The 12393-nt window shown below is 42.1% G+C and overlaps 1 protein-coding gene across 1 annotated transcript in view; it reads left to right on the top strand.

Moving 5' to 3' along the window:
• The first annotated feature begins 354 nt into the window (after positions 1–354).
• The window catches only part of notch3.L (notch 3 L homeolog), a 51579-nt gene continuing 39540 nt past the window's right edge, over positions 355–12393 (top strand). Inside the window, exon 1 of the mRNA XM_018253602.2 lies at positions 355–511. Coding sequence (XP_018109091.1) covers positions 442–511 — 70 coding nt within the window. The 5' untranslated portion in view covers positions 355–441. The remainder of the gene's footprint in view (positions 512–12393) is intronic.

Below are 12393 nucleotides of genomic sequence, written 5' to 3'. Positions count from 1 at the left end.
TGCCTCCGTTGCTAGGGGTTTCTAGCCCCGCCCCTACACAGCCGTCTCAGTCCGAGCTCGATCCTCAGCTCTGATTGGAAGAGCGAATGTCGGATTTGTCAATCATGTCCTTATCTCCCGCCTTCAATCATTCTTAGAGCGATACAATGCATGAAAAAAGGGGGCGTGGCAAGCATTCTCGGGGCGGGGGACGTTTCTTCAATTACTTCGCAGGCGGGGTGTGTCTTCGTCTCCCAGGGCTTTGAGTTGCAGCAATCGAGCTTGTAGGAGGCGTCAAGCCCCGCCCATCTTTACTTCTATTGGTTGCTGTTTTGTATGGTAGGTGTGACCAAGAGTCCGCTTGCTTCCCACTGCACTAAACCTTCTTCAGTGTATCTAAAGCAGCCGGGCCGATAGGAGATCCCGGATTGGATTGGAGGGGTCCCGGGGGAGGAGAGCATCATGGGCCGGCCACGGATGTGTGAACTTATCTGGGTCGCTGCTGTACTGCTCAGTCGGAAAGGAATCCATGGTATGTTGTCCCATCTCCCCTACAGAGAAATGCCGATATGTGTCTGTAGCCAGCGCAGCGATCATGTGCGACTGCCGCCTCCGTACAGCTGGCAATTGCTTACTGCTCACAGCGGGGGTCTGGGAATGTAGTGTAACAATGGCATGGGGTCGGGGGCAGGGGTACAGCTTGCTTCTTAGTATTCTGTGTCTTACATACACTATTGCTCCTGCTTTTATAATATATATGGTACCTGTTTAAGCCTGAAAATGTTACTTACCTGTTATTCACTATGTGCATCATCATTTAATCTGCTATTGCATTCTTATTAACCCTCTTAATATTATGTGTAATTAAAGATGCACTGGTGTCTGTCTCACTGTCTACTGCCTATGCTGGCTCCATTATGTGTAATTAAATAGTTACTGATTTCTATCTGTCTGCTGGCTCTGTAAAATCAAGTGCCCGCTTGACTGGCACTTGATTTGATAGAACCAGCATAGGTGGTAGGGGAAATAGATAATCCTTATTGGGAGCAAAACAGTCCTATTAAGGGTCAGGGCACACGCTCAGATTCTGGGAGATTAGTCGCCAAAATATCCGCTTCTTCAGGGCAACTAATCTCCCCGGCTAGTATGTAAATCGCCGGCGGGATGGCACTCGGAACGCTTCATTTCTGAATTCGCCCGAGGTTTCCTCATAAGGCGACTACGGAAAACGAAGCGCACCGTTTGCCATCCCACCGGCGATTTACATTCTAGCCGGCGGGAGGCAGTTCGGCGAGATTTCCTCGTGAGGCAACTTCGGACGACTTTAGAAAACGAAGCGCTCTGAGTGCCATCCCGCCGGTGATTCTAGCCAGCAGGAGGCCGATTAGTCGCCCGAAGAACAGGAGATTTGACTAATCTCCCTGAATCTGAGCGTGTGCCATGACCCTAATTATTGTTTAAATGAGACTTAAGGTACAGAGATCCAAATTATGTAAAGATCCCTTACCTGGAAACTCCCAGGTCCAGAGTGTTCTGGATAACCGGTTCTATACATGTGTTTGTGTGTATATATATCTAGGACGGCTAGAGTTTGATAGCCCAAACGTTGAGGAATAAAATCACAGCCCTTGTGGCTTTTTTTTCTAAATAAATATATGTAAATTTTTACCAGATTTTGGACTTCTATATTTTATATATATATATATATATATATATATATATATATATATATATATATATATATATATATATATATATATATATATATATATATATTTATTTATTTATTAAGGCATACAGAATCGTGACAACCAGATTGATGGGGGTCCAGGCGTGGGAGAGATATTTACTTCCTTTATAGCGCTGGGATTGTATATATCTTTGTATATACAGTAGTAATGGATTTCTTATCAGCAGTTGTGTTTCTTTTGAGGAGGGCGGCTATAAACATTCCAAACTCAGGGCAGTCTTGTCATTTCTAAATTATTTTAATGACATATACTAAATATTTGATTTTAATTTTAGCTAGACTTTGTCTAGAGAATTTACTCTCTAACTGTGTGACAATTAAACAATGCTGTTATGGGAGTAGCTCCCTTGCCATGAACTGTATGGGTTCACAACTAGCACAACTGTGTGTTTGCCGAGTGGCAGTTAGCGGATTCCATGCATACTGATGGAGGTTACATTGCATTGGCTAAGGGGCTCGGGATGCTCTTGTTTCCTGTTGTCATGACGTTCAGTTTGGACCGTGCAACTGTAACTTTTAGAAGTGTTTTAAAAGCATTAATAGTATCCACTTGTTGGGTGAAACAGTTACAGCCATCCTTGTTCTTGTGCATGGAGGCATGTGAGTGTAACAGGCAGTTAGGTGAGGCCACTGCTCCCACACCTTGACTTTCCCCTCTGTTTTTATGGGATGTCTGGCCCAATATTCTGTATGTGTGTGTATATAGTGAATAAAGTACCCCCCTTGTAAAATATAAGGATATTATAAATTACCTAGGAGTTTCATGACCATATAAAAACACGAGGCTGAAGGCCGAGTGTTTTTATACAGGTCATGGAACTCCGAGGTAACTTCTAATATCCTCATATTTTACAACTGGGGGTACTTTATTTATTATAATACACAAATTTCAGTGAGTCATGTAACAGAAATGACCTCAGAACTCACCGTTTATAACTGATGACATCAGAACTCACCGTTTATAAGGATATAATTTACAGGATATTCATGGCTTTTGTGTATTATATATATATATATATATATATATATATATATATATATATATATATATATAACTTTCCTTATTGTAGAGATGCCATACTGAATTAAACCGTTTAATTAATTGAGATGAGACTATACGGTGGGCTTTTTTAAATTTTTTATTTATTTAATCTGAGAAATTCTTTTCGTGCTGCATCTCAGGGCATATGGCGCACATTGTGTCGAAAGGCAAATGGGCAGAATCAGCCTTAGTTGGCACCATAAGGGAAGTGGTTTCTCATGTTATATCAAACATTTCCTGTTAGATATTTTGATATGGAACTCAAGGGTTGCTGGAATGTTGGTTTTTTTTTTCTAAAAGTTGTGGCATTTTTAATAACCTCAGGGCTGTCTTCAGTAGTGGCATGTCCCCAGGCAAAACTGACTTTGCAGAGCTTATATTTGTGTTCCGTAAAACTATCCAACGTGTAGCCCTTAAGCTAAAACTCTCAGAACCCCTGACAGCTGAAGGTTGTGACACAGTTATATAAGTGGTAACAGCATCATACGTCTCTGTTTCTCTATCTCCCTCTACACTTTATAACCCGCAGTAGCCTTATTACACTATACCTGCTATGACATGAATCCATTCCCAGAGACTATTGTCACCACTGCTACTATAGGCACCATCTCTCCCTACTATACCTGCTATCCCACAGTCACACTCCCTTCCCAGAGACTATTATACCACTGTTACTATAGGCACCATCTCACCCTACTATACCTGCTATCCCACAGTCACACTCCCTTCCCAGAGACTATTATCCACTGTTACTATAGGCACCATCTCACCCTACTATACCTGCTATCCCACAGTCACACTCCCTTCCCAGAGACTATTATCCCACTGTTACTATAGGCACCATCTCTCCCTACTATACCTGCTATCCCACAGTCACACTCCCTTCCCAGAGACTATTATCCCACTGTTACTATAGGCACCATCTCTCCCTACTATACCTGCTATCCCACAGTCACACTCCCTTCCCAGAGACTATTATCCACTGTTACTATAGGCACCATCTCTCCCTACTATACCTGCTATCCCACAGTCACACTCCCTTCCCAGAGACTATAATCCACTGTTACTATAGGCACCATCTCTCCCTACTATACCTGCTATCTCACAGCCACATAGGTTTTATATTACTGGCAAATCTTGAACTGGTTGCAGGATTCTGCTAACCTGTAGAGTCAGTGGGAGGCATGGGTAGAAGCACTATTCAGGATTCTGTAGGTGACAAGAGGGTTTTGCAGGATCAGGTTTTCAGTATAGAAACCCACACATTGCTCTTTGTTAATGGGGTTAAAAAAAAAAAAATTCTGCATTTCCACAAATAATTGTGTTTAGATTCATAGATTTCTCTCCTGAATTTTCCCAGACAGTTTTGCCTCTAATCTGTAGCCACTACAATTATTTCACATGGCAGGACCAGCTAAAATAAGGTCCAGGGGTCGGATGCACCCATTCCCACAATGCTCACCTGCCCCTTTGTTCCTTGGAGCAATTGGGAAAATGCTGTAATTACTATCCTGCATATGTAATCAGTATTATTTGCTAATGTAATCACTGTCCTGCAGGCTGCTACAATCCTAAATGGACTTTCGTTAAAAAGGGCAGTTGTTCTACACCTTAATAACCTATTAACATTATAAAAATGATCCCCTTTCCCTTCTAGTGATGGTATTGCACAATTTTTTACTCTTTTGTCAGAAAATCTTGGAATGGGTATCTCCAAATTGTGGTTATAGTTTTAACTACAGTTCCCATCATCTTCAGTCTGATATATATTGTATAATAATATATTTTTCTGAATTTTAATGTAGATCACAACTTATAATAATATAATAGCCACCCTGTCGCCCACTCATTAGGCAGATGTACAAATCCCAGTAACCTTAGCAAGGGTGTTGCAATTTCTGCCGTACAGGATTTAGTATGCAGCGACTGTGCTTATTACATGGGAATTCTCCTTAGCCCGCACTGCTGTTTTTTTTTTTTCCCTCTAACAATCCTTTTTCCAAATTTTCCCACCCATCCCCCTCCAGCTCTCCCCCTCCTCCCCCCCCCCAGAGGGCAGAGAGAAGGAGTGAGAGGGGGGAGGAGAGAAAGAGAGAGAGGAGGAAGAGAGAGACCTTTCTTGTGTGATAACAATTGGGATAAGAGAGAGTAGGGGGATGGGGGAGACGCTCTACAAAAAGCCCCCACAAATCTGTCTGCTGCCTCCCGCAGCTCCTCTCTCTGTCTCTCTCAGCTGCTACTTGTCTCCTACTCCCTTGTGCTGTCTCTTCTTTTCCCCCAACCCATTGTGTTTGCCCCTTTTACTCAGTCCGTTGCACCCTTGTTCCTCTCCCCCTCCCTCTCTGTGCCAGTCTTGCACTTTGGCTCCTGGCTCCCCCCACATGGCCACTCATTCACTGGTTCTATCAGTATCTCTTGCTTGGTGCCTGATGATTTTCCATACTTTGCTGCCAGTCTAGTAAACTTGGCACTCTCTTTGCCACCTCCTGTGCTCTGTTTGTGCCAGTCATTCCCACTTGCCAATCTGCTTTTTTGAACTCTGGCAGTCTCTCACTCCTCATTGGCTCTCTGACTGTCTCTTCTGTTTGCTTGTAGTCTCTTCTTTCCTCAACTCTTTGTCTGTTTGCCAGTATCTTTCTCTTTCCATACTGGGTACCTGATACTCTCCATCCCTGTGTTCATTAAACTTGGTATACTCTTTGCCCCCTTTTTCACTCCCAGTCTTTCCCTTTTTCTCGTTATTTTATGTTGGTGGTCTCTTGCCATTGCTCATTTGCTTTCCTCCATCAATCTGTGCCCCTTCTTCACTGCCTTTATCTGTCACACTGTAGCGATTATTCATCACATCTTTCTGCCAGTCTCTCCCTTCCTGACACCTTTCTACTGCCATGATCATTCTCCCGCACATATTGAATATGACAGTCTCTATACCTTGCCCTTTTCTGACTCCTGGCTGAATTTTGATCATGTCAGTCTCGCCTCCTTGAATTCCCTGCCACTCTTTTACAGCACTCTCTGTCAGTGTCGTTTCCCTGATGCATTTTCTCTCTCTGACAGTTTTGTCTCACTTGAACGCTCTCTTTGCCAATTTCCCCCCTCATACTCCTTTATTTACTCTCTCCCCCTCACATTCCTATTTTCTATCCCTAGTTGCTCTCTACCTATCTGCCAGTTTATTTTCTTTCTGAGCCAGTCCCTACCCCTCCCTCCTTGTCCATCTCTTTTTTTTTTTTTTTTTCTCCCTTTCTCCATGCCAAACTTTCTCCTCCTTGCAAAGAGACATAATTCTGCCGGATACATCCATAGCCTATGCTAGGGAATTTTCTCTGAAGCTGTTATTCTTTCTCAATGACTTCCCTTACTTATCCTGCCTTGTGCATACATTTCTTTTCATTGATTTAATTCTTCTCCTCTCCTGTAGCCCAGTGAGTGCCCATCTTGCCAGCCATATTTCTGCTTGGTCGGCTCACAATTCCTCTGATTGACTGGTTGGCTCTGTGTGTTTGTCCTGCTTGGCTGGTTCTACTCAATCATCTTGCTCGGCTGCTGCTCATAAACTACTTTAATGTATACATTGTCTGTAACCCAACGTAAATCTCCATCTGGACGCCTTAATGTGTTTTAACATGCACATCCATTCCAATCAGGTTCCTCTGCTAAATGTATCACAGGGTGTTGCCAATGATCTTCGACTGGTAGATCTCCACCAATGACTTGTTCCTTTACATCTGACAATAGCAGCAGTATGGCAGCTTCCAGATGAAGTTTAATGACTGTACACAAACAAGTAATGCTTGTTCAGTCCTTCTATGAAATTCTGTGGAACTGTATCCACTTAAAATGTTGGCTTCTTTTTTTACTCCATTCCCAGCAGATATAGTTTAGTTCCTATGGGGGGCGGTGGGGGGTTGGCTGGGGGATAGTATAAATATTCCTGCAACCCAGGAGGCCAGTTGAAATGTACCTACTGCAGGTACATTTTTCATGTTACATAAAAAAAGTTTCTAGGGCACTGGGTTCTTGGGTTTGAAGAGTTACCCATAAGGAACCCCTGATGGTGGTATATTTGCACGGTATATTTGCACTAACGCGCCTATCTGTAAGTCATTCCATGTTTATTACCTGCTTCAAGATCTATAGCCTACGCAGTCTGATGGGTATCCATCAACGAGCCGTATCCTTGACCTGCTGCTCCCAGCAAACCCTGACAGCTTAGGACTGTCAATGAACCTGTAGTTTAACAATATCTACATTAACACTGGTGATCTGTGCCTTGACTAAGTCCCCCACATTCATTAAGACTAGGGATGCCAATACTTGTTGCCAGCCTACAACAGTAGGTGAGATGATGGAAAATATAATCCAGACAAGGCAGGAGGATTGGGGTTCCTGACAATTGTCCATCTGGATGTCCATAATACAGACGTGACCATCCAAGAGAATTTGTTGGCCCCCAGAACTGCTCAACCACATCATCAGCCAATGAGTATGCTTCTGGGCATGAGATTTATTGGTTGGCTGGGTAGATTGTTGGCATGTACAGAAATTCCTTGTATCAGTTATTCTTGGAATATGTTTTGAGATCTTTTTTTTCCCCAAAAGTTGGATGAGTGACGAAGGGAGGCACAGAACATTGAAACCACATTGATGCAGAGGAGAGAATCACTGTGACTCAGGCCCAGATTGAATCGGGTCCAACTCTTCAGCTTTTTTTTTTAATTCAGACAAGTCACTGTACCTCAGGCGTGGGCAATAACGATTCTGAACAAATTAATTACACTTTATGACATGTAAAGTATCAGTCGGATTGCACAAAGTTGTGCTTTTCTTCCTGTGTGTAGGGGTGGTGTTTTGTGTAGGGACAGGGAGCATCATAGAAGCTGAGGCTGGGAAAATACTCGTGTCCGTGGGCAAAGCAGTTGTACTGACCGTTCTATGAAAGAAAACTGTATGTGATCTGTCTATATGTAATTTTATTTTAAACAGACAGTTCTAATAAAGACAATATCTTTGCGCAATGTAAATTACTTTGACCCTTTGCACTTACAATACCCCCTTTCTTTTGTCCTTCTTTTCATGACCTTTCTTTTTGCTTTATTTGTGACTTTTTTTGTTCTCTGCCACTCCCTGTTGTGGTGTTTGCTGCTTTCAGATGCACCTTGCTGCATTGTGACCTTGTTGCTCAGCACCTAATTCCATTGTGATGTTGCTGCTGTGCACCCTGCAATCTGTTCTATGCTGAGACCTTGTCACTCTAGGACCACCCTATTGCCTTTTTGCATTGTGCTCAATGCCCCGCAGGAGTTGTACAGTATAAACCTTCACAAGACGCCCTTGGGACAATCTTCCATCAAATTTAGGGCAGTTGGGATCTAAGCTCTTTGTCCGTGTTGTGTTTTCCTCTGATTGGACTTTGTTCATTGCCCCCCCCCCCCCGTTACTATTCAAACTAAGCTATTTTGGTGAACCCAAAGGAATAAATATATTTTGTGTTGGTGGGAACAACAAAAAAGGCAGTGTGGAGCAGCAAGGCAGCTGGGGAGGTGGATAATGGAGCAGCTGGAGAGGTGGAGCAACAAGGCTCCAGGATGGGGTACCCACTGTGGGGGCACCTAGTAATAACACCATAGTAGGGTGGAACAAGTGGCATGGAATGTTGGGAACGCAATGTATGGGAGATCTGGGGGCCTGAGTGTCACTTGTTTAGGGTGATAGACACCCAGGGCGGCAGGGTATAGGGCATAGACAATGCGTTAATTGGAGGCCTGCCTGAACAGATTTAATGTACCCCCAAAGTGGGAGGACATGGGGTAAATAGGTACTGAGGAGACAAAGCAACAAGCTGCTTAGAAGGATTCCCTAATCAATTTACGGGAATTAATTTCCCTTAAAAATGTTCTACCCCAGCTTATCTGTATAACAAGATTTTAAAGTTCAAATCTTCTTAATGTGTTGTTGCTGAATTATTTAAAAAAAAATAATAAAAAGACTAATGCTCTTCAGCCCATATCTTGCTCTGACCTTCACTCCCTATGATCTTAATTCCTCCATCTACTGTTTATTGCACTTTTTGACATATTTGTACATTTTTTTCTCTACCTTACTCCTCCGTATTACCTCTTCCTGCCTCCCCTTCAATTTCCATTTTTTATTTCTCGTGTTGGTTTGTTCATTATCTGAATCTGTTCAGTCATATTTCCATTTGCTGAATTATGTAGATGACATTTTTACTGCCAATAAAAACTCTGTGAATCGTTATCCAATAGAAACCCGTACCTAAAATTATGGGTTTTTCTGGCAAGTTCTTCTGCAAGTCTACTTGTGAGGTGCCCATGGTGGTCCTTCCATTGCACTCAATAGGAAACCATGTGGCATTGTGTTGCCACTATCAGGGGATCAAAATTCCTGTTGTGCCATAACCCAGGAAGAGGGAGCTGGAACCGGAAGTCACTGTGGTTGGAGGGCTGAAGCTTAGAAAGGTGACAATAACCACTTCTTTGATTTAGGGCAAATTGAATCTTATACTTAAAGGGATATTGTCATGGGAAAAAAACATTTTTTCAAAATGAATCAGTTAATAGTGCTGCTTCAGCAGAATTCTGCACTGAAATCCATTTCTCAAAAGAGCATACAGCTTTTTTTACATTCAATTTTGAAATCTGACATGGGGCTAGACATTTTGTCAATTTCCCAGCTGCCCCTGGTCATGTGACTTGTGCCTGCACTTTAGGAGAGAAATGCTTTCTGGCAGGCTACTGTTTTTCCTTCTCAATGTAACTGAATGTGTCTCAGTGGGACATGGGTTTTTACTATTGAGTGTTGTTCTTAGATCTACCAAGCAGCTGTTATTTTGTGTTAGGGAGCTGTTATCTGGTTACCTTCCCATTGTTCTTTTGTTTGGCTGCTGGGGGGGAAGGGAGGGGAGTGATATCACTCCAACTTGCAGTACAGCAGTAAAGAGTGACTGAAGTTTATCAGAGCACAAGTCACATGACTTGGGGCAGCTGGGAAATTGACAATATGTCTAGCCCCATGTCAGATTTCAAAACTGAATATAAAAAAATCTGTTTGCTCTTTTGAGAAACGGATTTCAGTGCAGAATTCTGCTGGAGCAGCACTATTAACTGAATCATTTTGAAAAAAAAATGTTTTTCCCATGACAGTATCCCTTTAACTTGTGTTGCAAGATGTGGAGACTTCCAAGTTGGAATTGACTTGCGTTTCGGGGAAATTTATTATAATGACCCACATTTTGATGTCACAATTGCTTCATTGGCACACGTTCGTAGGAATCTTTCTATGGAAAGCTGGTCATTTTTGGTGCCATCTAGTGCGAAGGGAAAGTCTTTTAGCCACGATGAAACCTACAAAAAGAAATTAACTATCCTTAATGATCTATTGGAGTCTCAAAGACCAACAGTTGAGTCTAAGTAGAAAGAGTTCTAAATACTAGTTATTGTATGACAAGATTGAGACTGGGCAGGTTCCTTTTAATGCTCCTTAAATTTTCTTTTGTCCTGGGCCCACCACAACTAAAGACAGTCTGTAGAACCAAGGAAACATTTTTTCAAATATGTAAAATAAAGTAATATAATTTTCTTGGCAGGCATGGAGTTAAATTAATCCTGGGGACTATTCCCTTATTAATTCCACTCCCTCATTCCCTCCCCCCCAATAGTCTGATGGGGAACAATACACACGTCCCTTTTTCTATGGGAATCTTCCCCTCCCCTATAAAAGCCTGTCTGGGAAAGAAGGAGAAGGGGGAGAGAGGGACTTGAATTTCTCAGGGAGCAGAGGACGGGTTTTATATATGGCTTTTTTTTTTTTTTTTTTAAGTCCCCTTTCTGGCATTTTAATGAGGGACTTGGGTATAGGGGTAAAGGGCTACTAGAAAAGAAAGGACCCTATTGAATAATGAAAAAGATGTGAGAGAGAGAAAAAAAATATTCTCAAGATGGAAAAGGAGTTTACTAATGCTGTGTGTCTGAGATGCAACAAAGGCAGCAAAAGAAAAAACACTATACTGGGTGAAACCATAGTGCCGGCGTATAAGGGAATTAGTGGCCTATAAAGGCAACCAAAATGAGGTGATTACAAAGCCTTAGGTGGTGGATCTTAAAATGATATATTATATATTTTTTTGCTCATGCAAATCTCTGTTGCAAGGAAATCTGCTTTCGCCCAACATGCAATAGTTAATCTTGAAGCCTTATGCTTGACCTTAGGCCCAGGATAACCAACGTAGGAAGTTCTAGATACTGGAGAACTTAAAAAAACCCAACACTAGCTCCACTATCCCCTTATAGACTTCTTTATTAAATCTTCTTCGACTTCATTTTAGATTTTATTTGCCTTTAGAGGGTGCAAACCTCATTGCGGCTGGCCATATGTGCCCAAAGAAAACAAATTATTCACTGGAAGTGGGTGTTTGGCAAACGGCCATTAAGGCTGCAGACTAGGCAGCCAGCCATATACGCTGTATATTTGTACATCACATTTTTCTGCTTCTCCCATTACTTTTTCACATTGTTTGCTTTCCTCTCTCCTCTTGTTTGCCTCTATTTACACATATCACCTCCTCTCCATAGTCCTGTTATTAGCGGAATATTTACTTTTTGGGCCCATGTCATCAGGTTGTTTTGTATTGAATTAAAAAATGTCCTTCACAGCAGGCTGATGTGCTAGTGCCTTTGCGTGCATGGGAAAACTGGTCATTGCATTGGGTTTCTGTTCCATCCCTTTGGTTGGCAGAAAATGAGGCCACCAGTAAGGCAGTTGTGTATGTGGATCTTTCTTTTGCCATCTACTAAATTGTCTGCCCTCATTATTTCTACTTTTCTGGTTTTGTCACTCACTCTGGCTTCACCCCATTTCTCCCCCTTTCACTGCCTATGCAACATTCCTATACACTTGGAGCTCTCTTGTCATTCACTCACATTCTGTTCAACCCTTGCTCTTTTTGCAGACACATATGGCTTGACCTTTAACCCTTGGCTTCTTTGCACCTCCCCTTGCAAGCCATTTAATTATGCGCATTTCTCGCTGTTTTTATGCCCTTTCACATTTTCCCAAAAGCCTCTTTTAGCTGCATCTGTCTTCCCAGTGCTGTCTGCTCACTCTCCTAATCCCCTTATTTATTTATATATATAAATACAAGAGTGTCCTCTGCACTCAACCCATTATCAATATATTTAAGACATGGACATTTTGTGCATGCTGCTACTAAAAAATGCCTTACCCTTTAAACAAAACAGGGATTGTTTGTCCATATATTGCAATATATTTAAGCTGGCCAACTACATCAAAGTCATCCCATATCTGGCCAACTTTCCCTTGTTTGTTCTATAGATATATAGATATACATATACATACATATGTCACACACACAACCATTTTGTTTGTCTTTAGTCCTTGTACTTCAGACTTTGGTCTGGTTGTTGAAATGCTATTAGGTTTTATTAAGTACAGTTCTAAACTTTGCTGTTGGATCTGGTGAGAATGTGCTTAAGGCTAGTCTTGTGCAGAAAGATTGGCCTGTAGGTTACCCAAGTGCTGGACAAAATCTGCAGAGCTGAGGATTTGGCCAGCACTCGAGCTACATTGGGATCCCCTGCACGAC

The sequence above is a fragment of the Xenopus laevis genome, chromosome 3L, assembly GCF_017654675.1.
Source record: "Xenopus laevis strain J_2021 chromosome 3L, Xenopus_laevis_v10.1, whole genome shotgun sequence".
Classification (NCBI taxonomy): Eukaryota; Metazoa; Chordata; class Amphibia; order Anura; family Pipidae; genus Xenopus; species Xenopus laevis.
Note: the sequence above shows the minus strand (reverse complement) of the source record. Positions and strands in the feature narration are given on the sequence as shown.